Source organism: Herpailurus yagouaroundi, unplaced genomic scaffold (assembly GCF_014898765.1).
Source record: "Herpailurus yagouaroundi ecotype Mexico unplaced genomic scaffold, PumYag 140, whole genome shotgun sequence".
In the NCBI taxonomy this organism is placed as follows: Eukaryota; Metazoa; Chordata; class Mammalia; order Carnivora; family Felidae; genus Herpailurus; species Herpailurus yagouaroundi.
Window position 1 is genome coordinate 50136107 of NW_024412395.1, and position 18697 is coordinate 50154803.

Here is an 18697-nt window from a genome sequence, read left to right on the forward strand (position 1 = left end):
TCACTTAGCATAACGCCCTCAGGATCATCCATGTTGTAGCATGCGTCAGAATTTCCTTTCTTTTTCATGCTGAAAAACATGTGTTTTATTTTCTTTTGAGGAGCTTTTTTTTCCAGATTAGTTACAGAAACAGCTAGTATATAAAAAAAGAGAGGTTTGGGGCGCCTGGGTGGCTCAGTCGGTTGAGCGTCCGACTTCGCTCAGGTCACAATCTCGCGGTCCGTGAGTTCGAGTCCCGCATCAGGCTCTGTGCCGACAGCTCAGAGCCTGGAGCCTGCTTCAGATTCTGTGTCTCCCTCTCTCTCTGGCCCTCCCCCCATTCATGCTCTGTCTCTCTCTGTCTCAAAAATAAATAAATGTTAAAAAAATTTAAAAAAAAAATAAAATAAAAATAAAAAAAAGAGGTTTGAATATTTTCCCATTTTGTAGCTGGGCAAATTGATATACAGTGAGTTGATGTAAATTTTTCAAGGTTGTGCTATGTGGGAATGAATTAGAGCCCAAGTTTACCCAGCAAAGTTCTGTGATTCACTCTTAGATTAAACACATAGCAATTCTTGTATTATCTTGCCTTGCCATGCTCCTGAATTAGAAGTAGTGAGCCTTTTGCAGCTCTTTGCCATTTTATTGGTTTCTCTTTGCTTAATGAGAATTACGTGTGTCATCTAGAGTCAAAGAGATTAGTAAAATCAAGACTATAACTGTACTTGGCTCCCAGGAGCCAAGACATTGCTAGCGAGTCATTGTTGTACCAGCGGTCACCAAACTTCTTGCATTTGCCTGAACATTCTCAACATTCATTTAATGTGTGTTTTCAGTGAGTTAAGAGGACTCATAGAGTCTTCGTTGTTTTAAGTCAAATGACCATTTCTAATATCATAAGTGGTTGATTTTGAGTGGTTGAAGTGTATCATTTTGTATGGATTTAGTATACCTTGCATCAGTGTAGAAACCACCTATGTATAAAAAGGGCAATTTTACGATGAGGTTCATGGAATTGATCTCAACCTTACACATATTGCCAACGTTTAGCAGTTAAGTGTACATTTTTTCTTAGTCAACACCAGTAGCTTGTCTTAGACATCTGGCACCTCTCCCTTCTTCAGCTGGCCAGGGTACCTTTGTACGTTCCTGGTGCAGTTGGTTTATTCTTCTTCTTGAACAAAATGGGAATTTAGCCACTGCCAGACCTGTGTATTACTCAGCACAGATTTTAATGAGGAAGGCCTCTTTTCTTTCTTTCTTTCTTTCTTTCTTTCTTTCTTTCTTTCTTTCTTTCCTTCCTTCCTTCCTTCCTTCCTTCCTTCCTTCCTTCCTTCCTTCTCTTTCTTTCATATAATTTATTGTCAAATTGGCTTACATACAACACCCAGTACTCATCCCAACAAGTGCCCTCCTCAGTGCCCATCACCCTCCCCCCACCTCTCTCAATGCCCATCACCTCTCCCCCACCTCCCCCATCCACCCTCAGTTTGTTCTCTGTATTTAAGAGTCTCTTGGGGTTTGCCTCCCTCCTTCTCTGTTTGTGACTATTTTTTCCCCTTCCCTCCCCCCATGGACTTCTGGTAGGTTTCTCAAGATCCACATATGAGTGAAAACATATGATTATCTGCCCTTCTCTGACTGACTTATTTCACTCAGCATAATACCTTCCCGTTCTACCCACGTTGCTGCATATGGCGTAATTTCATTCTTTCTCATTGCCAAGGAGTATTCCATTGTATGTATAAACCACATCTTTATCCATTCATCAGTTGATGGACATTTAGGCTGTTTCCATAATTTGGCTATTGTTGAAAGCGCTGCTATAAACATCGGGGGACATGTGCCCCAATGCATCAGCACTCCTGTATCTCTTGGGTAAATTCCTAGCAGTGCTATTGCTGGGTCATAGGGTAGTTCTATTTTTTTTAACTTTTTGAGGAAGGCCTTTTTCTCTGTTGCCTTCTCTTACTGGTGAATTGTAGCCCTTGCTCTTTTCCTTTGCTTGTTGTTGACTGTCACTGCGGGTCCTTGGTGGTTCCCTCTCCACTGCTCCACTGCTCTGAGGATCTGCTGTTCCATCCATCAGCGAGGATTAATCGAATGTCCTGGTGACCAACTGCATTCCCTACCTTGTATGTTGCAACTATTTAACTAAACCCTCTAAAAACAGCCTTCTAATTATGAAATAGAGATGTTTGAAGACACTCATTGACAACACAGTATGGAAGGCTTTTCATAGGGTTATTGATAGAAAGGTTATAAAGAATGTTTTCTTTCATTTCCCTGTTAAATGACAATGAGCTTGAATGGCTGCTTCAAATAAGGACCCAGATTTATAAACACTGAATCCGAATGCATGCCTCAAACTGTTACAATAAGTAGCTGAAGTGAAGTTTAGAAATCATTTTTGTGTGTGTGACCTAATGAGTTTCTGAGTCTTTCTAAAATGGCTTTTATGTTCATAAACTCTTTTTTCCAGAAGTATTCGAGCATTGCCAGCTTTTTTTCTTTTGGTTGCTGTTTCCGAATAGAATCTGGTGTTTGAAAACGAGAGGAGAACCTCTCATCCCTGTGGTGACAGAGCACATTGACACTGTCTTGATCATTTCCAGAGTTGGTACTTATTTGGTCAGTGATGAGAGTTGTTATTATTAACCTTCCCAGAGGGAAGGGACAGCCCAAATGTAGTCATTTGGTATAACGGACTTGTAATTTAAATACCCTATTATGTGCCTCCAAGGTATTTTGAGGATTTTATCTTACTTACCTTTTTCTTCTTTCTTCCCTCCATTTGTCTGTCCTTCCCTCCCTTCCTCTTTTCCTTCCTTCTGCTGTAAGCACAAAATTGTTAAGGTATCTTATTAAAACAACAGGTGTCTTCTCAGTATTCAACATTTTTTGAAACATCTTTTATGTCTCAAGGCTTAATTTTTATTAAAATTCTGTTTTTAGCACCTGTTCACAATGTGTATTTCTCCTGCACATCCAGAATTTCCAAGGGAAACTAATAAATGTGTTGGAGCTCAGAACAGATTGCCTGTGTCTAAGCCCTATGTCCCTTTTAACTAAACTGCTGTTTGGCTTGAAGGCCTGGGCCCTTGGCCAATAAACCCTACTTGTGTACGGAGTCCTTTGTAGGAAATCATCCATGGCCAAGTTCCAGGGCCCAGCTGGTGAAATCAGCTTGTTGCTCTTTTGGTCTTTAACCTGAGAGAAAAACTACATCTTGTGAAAGATCCTAACAGAGAGAAGTGTGATGATTAAGTTTAGCAAGAAACTTCTTGACGGGCTTGTGTTTGCTGTCTAGTAACCTCTGTAGAGAATAACTGGAGCTGTTGCTACGAATGCTTTAGCTGCCTTTTAGGGGCTTGCCATGCTCTGGATTTTCCTGCTTCAGTTAGTTTTAGAGTGAAGAAAATGCATCTCCTTTATAAGGAAGCAGGATGGCATGGAATTTAATGAAATAATATCCGTGAAACTTGTGTAGTGCTTGATGAATAGAGCTTAGAACATCACCTAGCACATAGTGATCAAAATTTGGCTGAATCAATATATAGTGCTAAAACCAGCCAACAAACAAAAACCTCCAAAACTAATGGTCACAAATTGTTGTATTTTTGGTCAATTAAAGTTCGCAAAAATAATTAGGAAGGGGAACTGACTTAAAGTTGCCAATTTTTTACTTTGTCTAGTAAGGAAATTTAAAGAACACCTGCTACTTACCACCCTCAATTCATAAAGGAAGTTTTAATATTTTAAAGGAGAAAGGACACCTTGTAATAAAGGACAGATCTTTAAATGTATCTTTATGAAAAAGTTATTATTTTTCTCATTTTCTTCTAGACTAGGGAATAGTTATGGGTATTTTGCCTTAGAAGTTAAAAGGATGGGCTCTGGAATCCATCTACCTTCTCAGCACCACTGGTATGACCTTGACCAACTTACTGTGCCTTGCTTTCCTGATCCAAAGAATGGAGTTCATATAACCTAAGTCACAAGGGTATTATGTGCATAAAAAAGTAATACATGAGCAGTGCCTGGCACATAGTAAATGCTCAATAAATGTTAGCTATTACTATAGTAATTAACTTGGTTCACCAAATATTGCCACCTCTCTACCCCCAGGCACTCGTTCCTTCTCAGCCATGCCCCCTCTTGTGGTTGGATGGGGCCAGGTGACTGGTAGGCTGTGAGCAAAACTGACTTGAGTCACTTTGGGACTGAGGTATTTTCTAGATCAGCAGTTCTCAAAGTATAGTCTGCGGACCCATGGAGATCCTTTCAGGAGGTCTGCTAGGTCAAAACTGTTTTCATCCTATACTAAGATGTCATCTGCTCCTCTGACTGCATTGAAATTGTACTCATAGTCCAGGAGTAATAGTGGCCAAAGTTGCAGGCAGTGGCCCCAAACTGTACTAGTAATTGGGTTCTTCACTGCCACATGCTTACAGGAAGAAAAGTTGCCAGTTTCAGTTAAGAATGTTCTTGATGAAGCACTGAGGAGTGTTAATTTTATTAAATCTCTCTTCTTGGGTACACACTTAAAAGTGTCTTGTGTGATTAAGTAGGAACTTGTGCAACTTAACAGTGTACAATAGTGTCCCCAGGAAGATCATGTGCACGTAGAGCTTTCTGTTGGAAGCTGAACTACCTGCTTTCTTCTCCCATAGATCTCATTTTTACTTGGAAGAATGATTAACCGACTGTGGTTATTCCAACTTACGTGTTTGGGAATCATTTTTTTGAAAATGCAAAAGTGACTTTGTCAAGTTGTTTCAAGAAAAAAAAATGACAATGTTTGTTGTCAATGATAAAACTGAAGTTCTCGTGCAAAGGTAGATTTTTGGAAGACTTGTGTCCACCAGCGAGAGCTTGATAGCATCTCAATCCATAAAGACTTCTCTAATGAGATTGGTAGTGATATTAATAAAAGTGATTTTTTAGAATATTAACTCAGGGAACCAGTATTTTCCAAATGACTAATGCATGAGCTGCAGTGGCATGCATGAGTAAAAGATTCATTCAAAGGTCAAGACAGACCAAAGGACTTCACTGTAAAAGAATATGAAAGGGGCATTGATATGGTTTTAGACTCTACATTGCACCTAACCTTTGAGAATATCCCACTTGTCAAATTTTGGTACAATATCAAAGAATATTCATAACTGTCTGAAAAGACTGTTAAGATACTTGTCCCTTTCCAACCGTTAGGCACTTGTTATACTTCAACCAAAATAGCTTAGGACAACAGATTGAATGTATATGCAGTTAAAGAGAATCCAACTCTCCTGTCTTATCTTAAGCCAGACGTCAAAGAGATTTGAAATAATGTAAAACACAGCCATTACATTACAAATAATGTAAAATGCAGCTCCTCACAATTTTTTTTTAGTTTTAGAAAATGTAGTTATTTTTCGTAAAAAATATTTGTTAATTAACATGTAATAGACTTTATTTAATAAATGTGTTTTACCTATGTTTTGTATTTCTCAGTTTTAACATCTAATGTGGAAGAAACACTTTTTGGTGTCCTCAATGATTTTTAAAAATACAAAAGTGGTCTGAGACAAGAACGTTTAAGAATTGCTGGTGGAGATTATTTTTAAGGATTTTCTAGAGATACGATTCCAAGGTAGTGCCTCAGCTTGTATTGACGTGTCCTTGTCCTTTGTTTGCAAAGCTCAGATCACAACAATGACACGTGCCCATCCTGAGAGAGATGGAACGTGATGTGGTGTTCTTTCTGTGTCACCTGTGCACTAGACACAGGCAGGCAGGCCACTTTATGGCTTCTTGCCCAGAGGTGCAGAGTTGCTCTTTTGTGTGTCCACTTGTGATTGGAGTAGGAGTATCCTGCCTCCAGAGTTCTGAGGCAGATATTCCTGACTCTTAGGCCTTGGTTCTGTTGCTTTCTCAATACTGTGTCTTCAGAATATAAGAAGGGTAGAAGAGGCAGCTCATTTTAATAAGCTACCACCTGTGAGCAGAACATTTCAACCCAGTGCTGTGTGTAGGCTGGTGGGAAGACAATGGAACAGTGTTGTCTGGAAGAGAAATGTGTCTTCTGGGGCAATTTTATCAGATTTTATTCAAAGGCTGCCTTAACAAGTGGCTTAATCTGGCAGTCAGACTCCCAAGTGCCCTGCCAGGGGAGGGCTCTCAAGCATCTTTAGATGTCACAGTCAGACTGCTGGGCCATAGACAGACCTGGGGCAGGGTGGCAGCACACGTCCTGCAGTCCACAGTGCAGGAGGGTGCCAGCCAGGAGCCTCTTCTTCCAGTGCGGTGCAAAGAGTCTCAGCATTGCCCCATTGCAGAGACCCACATGCCATGACATATTGCTGCTGGTCTAGGGCTCTGGGGCTTTAAGTCTAGGCTCTGTGGAGTCCCACCGTCTCGCAGGAGGTTACATCAGTACTTGAAAGGTTCCACTTTCGTTTGGCTGGTTCAGTCATTCAGTTTCCTCTGGGGAGTTTCTCTCAAGTCACCCCAGGGGTCTTGGAAACACACCCACTCTGGTTTATCATAGCTCTAACTCTCTCCCCAACTCCATTAATCCCCTCTGTTTCTGTCCCCATAAATACAAATGGATCCACTCTCACATCCTTCCTTCTGGCTTCCTAAGAAGGGGCACCCTTTCCACTCATGGCTAACCCTGCACCTTTGCTCTTGGTCCCCCTTCTCTCCCTGCCTTCCAGATATGGACCGTGTTCCCCTTGTTAGTCTCTCATATATGTTTCCAGAAGTGTCCTCTCTCTACAGCGTCCTTCCTCACAGCCATCTTTTCTCACATGTTTGTTTCTGAGAAGCAGCCTGCTGCATAGTTAGGAGCCTGGGCTCTGGGGTCACACACAACTGAATTCAGATGTGGTCTCAAGCCCATTCTTACTGTGTGACTTTGGAATAATTGTATAACATCTCTGTGCCTCAGTTTCTTTCCAAAATTCAGTTCTAATAGTACTTGCTTTATGTGACTAAGTGACAGCGTCAGACAGAGCCTTTGGGGCTTGAAAATTAGTAGGCAGTTTGGAAGGTAGATAGGACTTCACCACGTAGTCGAAGTAGAGTGGGGCTTGGAGAAAAGAAGAGAAACTACCAGCATTCCAGCCAGAAAAAAAAAAAAAAACCCACATGGCTAGAGGCCTGCATGGGGCCAAGAAGAAGCATGACAGGTGAGTTCTGCAGGTAGAGTTCTGGCTGCTTGTGAAGAGGAGTGGGGAGCTCAGGCAGCTAAAGAACGAGGAGTTAGAGGACAAGAGATAAGGCTGATGATAACAGTAAGAGTTCCTCTGAACCCCTTCTGACAACTTACAGCATCGTCTCAACTTGGGTGATCTGAAGGAGACATGTTTCATCTTCATCTAAAGCACAAAATTGAGTCCTTGATTGCCTGTTGTCATTTTGGGCCTCAAGGGCTTTGGCAGTAAATATGAAGATGATGGCTTTTGAGTCCTGGGATGTTTCTGATTTTACTTGAGCACAGTCTGCCCCCTACTGATCATTCTGGATGTTTTCAACCTAAATGGGTTTACTTGATATCATTAAGTGCTGCCATTTGCTTTCATCCTCAAGGATATTGGGGGGAGGGGAGGGAGAGGAGAGGGGGAGAGAATAAAGTCTGTAAACCTGTGCACCACTTAAAACTGTTATATTTAAAGTGTCTCAGAAGTGACCCTTCTAGCATTAAAAACTAGTTAGTGTGACTGGGCCAAGTGTAATTTAAATGGAGCCCAGAACGCATATATTAAGGCCTCCAACTCCAGGCACTTGTAATTTGACACTACTGTTAGTGATGAAAATTTCTGAAGACCCAAAGTTCAGTGAGAAAAATAAATGCATGTATAATTAAGAAAAATATCTACGTCGTTTGAAAGCATAATGTATTTCAAGAGTGTGCTCTTGATGAAGAAAGGAAAGGAAAAACATGAAGGAGGACTCCAGGGAGTTGCAAATTAAGTTCTGTGCTCTGACCAGGCACACTGGAAGGGAATAAGTGGTACTATCTTACTATTTTCTGTTGTGCAAATAAAATTTTATTGTATTCTTCTCCACAGTAATAAAATCAATTAAAGATTAAATATTAACTAAATAACACATAGGAGACAAGATTATGAGTTCTTGATCTTGAAATGGTACCATAAATGTTACACAGGAGAAAGATTGGGTAAACACTGCTTATCCAGCGGTTCTTTACTTCATTTTGTATAAGTTCCCAGAAGCTATAAAGTAAAGGCACATCTAACAGTAGGGAAAGTAATATTGCCTCCAGACAGCTTTTGTTTTGAAAGCCGATAAAGAAACTTCATGATTTTCAAATATGAGAATTTTAATAGATACCTGCAAAACTTTTTTGATAGTTGATCTGAATTTTAAGAGTAATATTTTATGATTTCTTCAGAACAAGTAAAAATTAAATCTCTTGTACATTCTTTATCTGAGAAAGTTGGACATAATACTATGCAATTGTCACATCTCAGATAACATGATTTAAGTATCCCATAATATGTCCTTAGATGCGGCTCTAAGACAGGGGTCATCAGACTTTCCTGTGAAGGGCCAGATAGTAAATATTTTATTTTTTTTTTTTAATTTTTTTTTCAACGTTTTTATTTATTTTTGGGACACAGAGAGACAGAGCATGAATGGGGGAGGGGCAGAGAGAGAGGGAGACACAGAATCGGAAACAGGCTCCAGGCTCCGAGCCATCAGCCCAGAGCCTGACGCGGGGCTCGAACTCACGGACCGCGAGATCGTGACCTGGCTGAAGTCGGACGCTTAACCGACTGCGCCACCCAGGCGCCCCCAGATAGTAAATATTTTAAACTTGCAGGCCACATAGTCTCTGTTGCAAGTATTCAACTCTGCCACATTAGGAAGAATTCTGCCACAGACAATGGTTAAACAAATGAATGCGACAGTGTTCTCTTTATTTACAAAAATAAATGGGGAGCCAGATTTGGCTTGGGGGCTATAGTGTGCCTTTCTCTGCTCTAAGGTAGAGTAACCTAGGTGTACATATTGACCAAATAGTGAGGATATGAGATTTGAGTATGGCTAATAGAGATATTTAAATCATATCAGTACATATTTTTTAAACATTTTGATAATAACAGTAGTAAATTCAGTCTTTAATCAGTTTCTTGGCATTTACTGTTTTTAGAATGATGTTTATATATGACAGTTAACTTCCTCAAAGACCTGAGTCTGTATACATTTAGTACAAAGGTGGAAAAATCTAATCTATTGAAAAAAAAGTGTTGAAATAAACTTGATTTGGTGTAAATGAGGTTTTATTCATGGATTGAGTTTTAGAGAAGAGATAATTGAATAATTTCTGCTAGAACTACTCTACTTTATAATTGAACAAATATTTCTCAAATCAATCACACATTTTTATCCCTTCCCAAATTCTCCTGTGAATATTTACCCTAGCATGCCTAGGCTACCCATGAGAGTGAAAGTGAATTCACATTGCAGTTTTTGAAGAGGCTTGTTATTTAAAATATCTCTCTTTAAATGGCACATTTAACCAGTTCTCTTTATAGTACACCAAAATTCAAGGCCAGTTAAAAATAAAATACCCAAATAAATTGAGGGAGATTGCAGATACCCAAAGGTTGACATTTAAATACATTGTGTGAACTTTTCACATCACGCATGGGTAAGAGAAAGGTATAATTGTTTTCAGATTGCCTAATATGGGGCAAATCATAATCAACTCATTTCTGTTGATCACCATGAATATACTTTTATTTCCGTCATCATCTCAAGACCTAGACAGTTTTTTAGTCTCTTGTTTCTTTTTTTAAGAGTTTTTTTTTTTAATATACTCATGCTCTCCCTCAGGACTTTAGCTATAGCCAAAGGTTGAGAACCTATGATATTTTTGTTATTACCTCAACAGAAAAAGTATTTACCTATGATTATTCTTGCTATATGTAAGTTTTCTCTGAAATCCTCCCCCACTGCCATCTGTATGTTTGTGCTGCAGCAGGACTGGAGCCTGACTGGCCACTCTGCCCTGCACTTTGCCAGGTTACCTGCCACAAGTCCACTTCCTGCCCAGCCGTGCTTCTCCCCAACTTGCTGACTTTCACCGTCAGGTTGCAAACTCCCAAGTGAAGAGATAGGAAGACAGTTTGTTATTGATCTCTATTAAAAATGACATGTTATTCTGTCAAAAGTCACACAAATTTCTATGTACCCTGAAGGTTCAAATTAAAAAAAAAACTGTTTAAAAGCCAAAACAAAACAAATAGACATGAGAGATTTCAACGATGGTTGCAGTTGCCATGCACCGAAATCAGTCTTAAATTATGATGTTGTCCTTCTGTTCCTTAGAGAATTTGAAAATCTGTTAAATGGGTAACCTGGTGCTAATTATCTGATTTCTATTCATTCTATTAAAGTTTATTATATTTATTTTATTTGTTAAATTCAGGTTAGCTAATACATGTCATTTGCATCTGAGAGGGAAGTGTTTTCTTTGCCTTACACTTTAGAAATATTTCATATTCTTCACTATTCATGCACATCTAAATCAGCTATCACTTAAAATCTTGGCCCCCTTCCATTTGGGATGAGCACTGGGTGTTGTATGGAAACCAATTTGACAATAAATTTCATATATAAATAAAAAAAAAATCTTGGCCCCCTTGGGGCGCCTGGGTGGCTCAGTTGGTTGAGCGTCTGACTTCAGCTCAGGTCATGATCTCACGGTCCGTGGGTTCGAGCCCCGCGTCGGGCTCTGTGCTGACAGCTCAGAGCCTGGAGCCTGTTTCAGATTCTGTGCCTCCCTCTCTCTCTCTGCCCCTCCCCTGTTCATGCTCTGTCTCTCTCTGTCTCAAAAATAAATAAACGTTAAAAAAAAAAATCTTGGCCTCCTTATTCCTTTTTTCAGAAGGTTCACCAGTGTTTTGCTTTATTTGTTGCAAAGATTATTCCCAAAAGAAACTATAAGAAATTATTAATACTTTATCCAGGAAATGGGAATTTAAGGAACAAGCTTCTTGTTGTTTGTGGGGTTTTTTTCCTAATGAGTAATGAGTTAATTTTGCTTTCATAAAAACTTGCATATCAAGATGAATTTCTGGTGCCTCCTGGAGACAGAGCATTATTTGCAAGACTCTCTGCATCCTGATCATTGCTAAGGGAGTTCCATCGTATAGAACATCAGACTTAGTTTTAATGAGAAGGGTGATCCCTCTGGCCTTTCACCACTAATATTTTATTTTGTATAAATTCCTCTTGGGGAACTGAATTAAGGATGCCATTTCTCATTCTAACAGTTGGAGATGGAGCCCAAGTAGCTGGAATTTCTGTTGTGGAAGCAACACAGATCAGACTAAGAGGCTGTTCTAGGTTCTCCAAATGCCATTCAGTATGTAATAAGGAAAAAAACACCATTGTCTTACCAGTTTCTGCTATTAAAATGGATGGCTCTTCCTTGAATTCTTTCATTATAGATTCATTCTAATTGACTCTGAGTCAAGACCACATCGATTTTCATTTCTTTCTCTGATAATTAAGAGGGAACAGCCACTGAAATGAGGGCTGAGGTCAGGGTCTGTATTAGGCAGGAAACATGGAAGGAGCCCTTGATCTTGGCTGTGAAGATGTCCAGAAACAATATGGCAGAACAGCAGGAGGTTGGGAACACCAGTGAAGCAGTCTGTTTTGAATCAGGTCTTTGGAATCAGTCCTTAGTCTGAGGGCCAAGAAGAAATCACAGTCTTTCTACCTAATTGCTGCTACCAAGAATGCAGGAAAACATTCTCAACCGAAAATAGTAAGATTCCTGCAGCTATCCCTGTGTGTTCACACCAGTCATTTTCAGCAATAACAAACATGAGGATGAGGTTTCCTACCCTGCATTGATAATGTCCAAGTTGACAATTTATGTATAAAACTATTATTTGGACCAGATTCAATACCTGTAAAAAGAAAGCTGTCAAGGTAAGGAGATGTAACACATAAAATAATGATTTGCATGGCTTTTATTTGAAGGTATTTTGTATAATGCTTTCTGAGGCAGAAATGTAAAAGACAATTAACTCATTATTCATGCTTTTTTCATATTCATACAGATATGACTGTATAATGAAAATTGGTCTTTTGCCATGGGCATAACGCTGAGTCTCTCAGTAATAAGTATTTTCCAGGACCAGGGGATTTATATGCTGAAATCATTTTCACAAAGCAAACTTTGCCTCAAAAACAAGGCTCTTGTTTTTAGGGGATGCTTGCTATATTGCCAAGATCTTTGTGTTGTTTACCAACAGTTATATCAGATACAAATTAGGAAATTTAATTATAAAATGGTCCCAATCATCCATAAGTGTTTTAATTAGCTTATATTTATTCATTTTTAAACTAAATAGAGAAAACTTCTGTTTTCTTTCAGTAAATCCAGAGCAGTCATTCAGGGCTGAACAATAACAAATGTGGAAAATGTTCGGGTTAGGCGCTCAGCTGGTTAGACTTTAAATCTGTGTATTGAGCTTGGGCAAATATAAACCCACTCAACTATTGGATTAAGTGCTATATGTTTTCATGCAATTATGTTTGAGAAACAGTTTAAAATATCAGTTGATAGGTTAGTTCCACTTGATGCATTGTTTCAAAGTAGTTACTGTCTGGTAGAACACTATACTCCAGGTAATGGAACCTAATACATTTTTGATAACAGCCTGGAGAGAAGAGATTTCATCTTCCAGTGGAAAACATTATCAGAACAATTTTCATTGTATGCCTAAGGCATTTGGGTATTGTCCAACTTTAATGATTTAGGAAAATCCTAGATCCCACAAGAACATCAGAAAATCAGAAGTAGGTAAAACTAGTAAGTTGAGTCTGTATATAATCTCACTCATGAAACTCATTAAGTAACATGATCATTATTTCTCTCTGCCAGTGAGCTGAGAACTAAATGGGGAATGTGGTTCTGAAGGAAGGAGCATAGCGGTAGGTCAAGAGTGTGCAAGATTTGGTTCTGTGGTTCTGCTGTGGGCAGTTAGGATTGACTGATGCAAGACGGATAATTTTTCCAACAGTGGTATCCACAATCAACATAATATGGTTAATCTGGACACTAGGTTAACTGAAAGTAAGAGAAATAGTTGCAATTCCTTTTTAAAATGATCTGACCTTATTTAGGACATGAAAACATTGTTTATCCTAGTAATAAATCAATATGTATGGTTATCAACAACCATACATAGTGGCACTTGCCAAGGCAGAAAAGTAACCTTTGGATATAGTCACCAGAGTATATACAGAACAATTTAAACACTGTGAGTTTAACACACACACACACACACACATTTAACTTTTCATCATTGCCATTTAAAGCTTGATTTTATAAAACATAAAAAAATATTTTTAAGTGTTCTGTATCACAGGAATTTAAATAGTATAAATATCCATAGCCTTGTAGGTTCACGTTATATATATTAAAATCAAATAATTGAATTTTTTTTCAATATAGGAACTACACAATGAAATAAATGGCACAGGACCTAATAGCAATATTTCATTACTTATGGATTAGTATTAGTTACTTTCAAGATCTAAACAAAGGCCATTGTTTAAATGTTTTAAAACGATTTAAAAGTCACCACAGTTGACCTTTCAAATCTGAAGCTATATGACATCAATAGCTGCTGAATAAAGCAGTGTATATATGCACATACTTGCTCCCTCTCTTTCTCAGTTTCATAATATGCCTTTCATTTTCGGCTAATTTATTTGTCACTACATGAATAGTGTATTTTTCCAAGGCTTCAAGTAGATAACCATTAGGGCCAATCTTGGCATTTAAAATCCCAGAGAAGTTCAAGTATACTTTGGGAGAGAGAGATTTATAAACAAGAGTAAAAACGTTAGTAAATGAGAGACTGTATTTCCAAGCAACAGAAATCCCACATCACAGCAAACCATGTCCAGATGGTTAGAAGATAAATCTATGTCAGAGAAAGATGATCTTTTCATATGGGCCAACAAGCAACTCCATTGAAGTTGACTACAATAAGGATGGCCAATTTACCATTACTATTGCCATTTTTGTTCCTAATGACTGTGGACCAGTAATGGTTAAGATTTAGAGCTTGATTTTGTAGGATTCATCAGAAAAGCCACATATTAGGATTCTTATTTTAACGTTCCAGTGGACAGATTCCAGGAGAAGGATCCAAAATCCCCAGCCACAGAAGTCAGAGAAGTGGTTCAGTTGGACCTGCACGGCTGCCCAAAAGATTTTACTCAAGTACAGATCCAAGTAATGCCTTTCTTTGCTTGAAATCCTGAGGTAATTTCTCCCATAGCTTCAAATTCCTTGGTTTAGTACAAAACACTCTTTATGATCTGGCCTTAGCCTTGGCATTTATCACATTCTCGAGAGTCACTGGTCCCTGGTGTGTGTCTGCCACTCTGTGGTGAACTCCCAGAGGGTACGAAATATATCTTATTCATCTTAGGATCCCCAGTGCTAGGTCCAGTAAGAACCTCAGTAAGTATCTGTTGAATGGTTGAACAGATGGATGGAAATATTGCAGTAGTCTAAGACCTAACATGGCTGTGTTTTTTCCTTCCCCAAGGACTTTGGCATCATGATCCTGCATCACATTGTAGCTATTTTCTTGATTTCCTTTTCATATGTCAACAATATGGCCCGAGTAGGGACCCTGATCCTCTGTCTTCACGATTCATCTGATGCTCTTCTAGAGGTAAACATTTTCTTTCATCTTTAAGAGTTCAAAATCCAGAATTCAGGAAATCCCCAAGACCATCACTTCTATAGTATGCTAGACAGTGTTGGGGGAAGATAGTATATGATTGATTTGAAGCTGCCGAGTGTTTCTTTTGGAAATTGTTAAAGTGAGACTTTAGTATATAAATTTTTGTACTAAGAATGTTGATCATCATAGGATTCTTTATTACTAGAACAATGAAAACCTTCACTATTCCACACTTAAGAAAATGGATGTTTTACAGTCAGAAAATCATTATTTGAATAGGTTTTGTTTCTGGTGTTGTAAAGTTCCACACTGATGTATATGGGAAGTGTAGATAACTCAATTCAGTTATTAATGGTAGTTGTACATCCTGATGAAGTTATTTAACGATCATAGTTTTTGTTCACAATATACATGTTATCCTAGTATTTTTACAGTGAGAAGTGTATATGATTTGCATATTAAATATAAAAACTATGTTCTCTCTATATATAAGTATAAAGAGTACCTGAGGAAATATTGGTTGTATTTTTATTAACTTTCTAAACCATTATTATTTAGGACCATTTAAGTAGCAACAAAACAAAACAAAACAAAACACCAAGAAAAAGTAAAAGAAAAATGCTTCTAGCATATTTCAAAAGATAAAATCCCACGGAAAATTTTGATGTGGTATTTACTCTTAATCATGGCCCCTATGAAGAGACACACCCAATAGAGATATATAATTAAATAAAATATTTTAAATTTATGCTAAGAAGTTTATGGAACTGGTGAAAGATAAACTTACCAAAGTATAAATTTCATGTAGAAATGGGTCTTAGAATCTATATGCTGAGTTTTTATTCTTCTTGGCCCACAGTTCTGCCCCTTTGAAGTAATACTATCACTGTGTTAGAGAAGTGCCCTCAAATAATGATCTACTATTACAGTATAAGCAAAAATTCCATATGATAAAATTGAATCTGCTATAAAGACAATTAGTCAAGGCTTGAAATATATATAGCACTTTATGAAAAATTCTGTTCCCTATAAGGCTATGAAACAGAAACACTGCCCTAATGGGCTAAATATGTCAGATGATAGTGTGGCACTGTGATTTTTAAGTGATTTGAGCTAGGCTCTATTTAGCATATTTTTTAAAGGAGAAATGTAATTGTATAAGAGCAATCTGAAAATCAGTTACCATTTGGCTAAATCCTCAGTATGCTTGAAAGTGGAGATTTATGCAGCAATCTACAGTTTTGAAACCAACCCTGTACAGTTTGCCAACTTTAATGTCTATGGAAATGGCTGGTTGAATCTTTGTCTGCCACTTTTATCCAGAAAAGAAAATAACCCAGAAATGTCAGTCATATGGCTTGAAAGCAAATATTCTTCATCATGTGGATTTTCTTTACATTATACAGTAATGGTTGAGACTATCCAAATAATGAGATATGTCAACCGTCAACTCTTTGAAGTGGGATGTATGACCTCGACATTTCAGAAAATTGCATGTTTGATGCCTTTTGATTGAATACCGGTGAAGAATGTAAGAGAAAAATGGTTTCCCTAGGCAGAAGGAGGCAGAAGATGATTTTTTCCTTTCTTACTATAAATCATGGTGTCACACCCAAAGTACTCATGAAATTAAAAGTTCATAATCCTGGCTTCTGCTCAGTTAATAGGTATTTTTTTCTTAGGAATCCATTTCTCTCATAGCTCTGTGTTTTACTTGAAGCTACCCAATTTTAGCTTCTGTGGATGCTGTCAACAATCCTTTCAAGGTTGACTCAGCTAATTTAACTTTCTAAGAAGTAGAAATAATGTTATGAATTGAGCAAGACATCTTCAGTTTATAACCCTGTGTGTGGGAGCGTGCAAATTCTAGGTGAAAATGTAGAAAGAGGTGATCAAGCAAAATTATGTTTTCAGCGTCACCTGTTATTAGAATCATCTGTAAAAAGTAGATGGTAGGAAAAGGGATGTAATTTCTTCCTTAACTTATAATATAAAAAGTGGTCATTAAATTACTGACATAAATTGTTAAGAGTAATTCTCATGGACACTTGGAACATTAGTGACTTTCATCTAGAAAATGACCCATTAATGTAACTTTGAAAATTATACCTAAGTGGATTCATTGAAATAACATGATCTTGACATGTTCTTCATTTCTAAATGTATGAGAATAAGCCAAGAAACTGTATTCCCAGATATTCCTTATTACTGTTTAAGGAAAACCTATAACTCTAAATAGAAAGAAGAAAGCAGTGCAGAAAGTCTCCATATATTCTGTATAAAGTCTGTGGCCTTAGTGTTTGCAACTCATTAGAGGTTTCAAGGATTGCCTAGTACTTTCTACTCTGACCTGTTATGACAAATTCCTGTGTTGGTGTCTTTGGCTTGCTAATATCATCTATAATGCAAGAATTTTCTTATTTTTCTGTTTCCCTGAGATCAACCATATAATTGAATTTTTCAGGTTGCTGAATGTTTGATTAAATCTGTGACAGTCAGTAGTTCTACTTCTAGCTAATGCTGCATTTCACTCAACTTGTGGGTAATTTATAAATACTGATGCATGATGCATGACATTTCAAAGTAGCTGGCAATTTAATGCATCTGGTAAGTTATATCTTATAGGAGACTCATGCATATTGAAAGAAGCTTTTCATTTATCAGTTTAACTAAATTAATATATCACATTCCTTCTTTTCATAGGCTGCCAAAATGGCAAATTATGCCAAGTTTCAGAAAAGTTGTGATCTTCTGTTTGTTATGTTTGCCATGGTTTTTATCACTGCACGACTGGGCATATTTCCTTTCTGGTGAGTATGCCAATCTTCTTTCTGTTAGAGCCACCCCTTCCACATAGTCTTTATGAATATTTTGCTTTTGAATTTCATTCCAAATATTTAGTGAGAAGTTTAAAGAAAAGTAGGGGAGGGACTCAAGAAATGCCTCGATGTCTTCTTCCAGAAGAGGGTTGTACTCTTTACTAATACTTCCTGCAGGATAGTTAGAGAGGGATGTGGCTTACAGAGGTTCTGAGGCCACAGAAAGCCGTCTGCCATTTTGGTGTCCAGTCTAGAGTATGATTCAGCAAACTTTAACTATGAAAGTTTGAATCCATAAAGGAAACTTGGTGTTTCAACCAGTTATGTATCAGAGATCCTCTGTACCAGGGGTTTACAAAGTATTGTTTCTGGACTGGTAGCAACAGCATCACCAGGGAACTTGATAGCAGTGTAACTTACTGGGCCCCACCCCAGACCTACAGAATCACAAGCTTTGGAGTTGGGTCCTAGAACTCTGTGTTTGGATGAGCCTTCCTGATGGTTCTGCTCCATATTAAAATTTGAGTACCATGTCCTGCGTAATTCTCTTCATCTGCTGTACGTACAGCTAAAACAGATGGAAGGTATAACCTGAAAGTAATCCCTGAAATTCTCTATGACCTATTAATGTCTGGATGTCTTTTGTTTTGTTGAGAGCTAAGGACACATTATGACTGACTTTGATGGAATTTGATAACCTTTCTATAGAAAATAGGTCCAGTGTCATTAATCTTTTTTCCAGAAGGCTATTACTTGAACTACAAAAGAAATGAGCCCCATAACACGTAAAATCTACCACTGATGGCAGATTTTTTTCCATTTTGAGAAATTGATTTGAATGGAGAATTAAAGCAGTGGAAATTGGAAAAAAAATGAGAAATTAAGGGTTGCAGTAATAACTTGCCTAAATAGAAAAATAACCATGATAAATCTGGGACTTTGAAGTGAGTATGTCTATCACTGGAGTTCCATAAACAAATTACTACACACACACACACACACACACACACACACACACACACACCCCTCTCCTTGAGGCTCTAGGCTCTTTTGAACACTTATTTATTATGAAAATCATTTCAAGAAGCAACATTTTGTGTTGGAAAAAAGCATTTATAGAACCCCAGTATAGTTTTATGTGCTTATAGGTAGGACACA

At 37.9% G+C, this 18697-nt stretch overlaps 1 protein-coding gene across 2 annotated transcripts in view; it reads left to right on the forward strand.

The window, feature by feature from the left end:
* Nucleotides 1-18697, forward strand: part of CERS6 (ceramide synthase 6) — a 322014-nt gene that overhangs the window by 248780 nt on the left and 54537 nt on the right. For both annotated transcript variants that reach the window (XM_040475284.1, XM_040475285.1), the window contains exons 7-8: nt 14580-14708; nt 17424-17530. In XM_040475284.1, coding sequence (XP_040331218.1) covers nt 14580-14708; nt 17424-17530 — 236 coding nt within the window. The remainder of the gene's footprint in view (nt 1-14579; nt 14709-17423; nt 17531-18697) is intronic.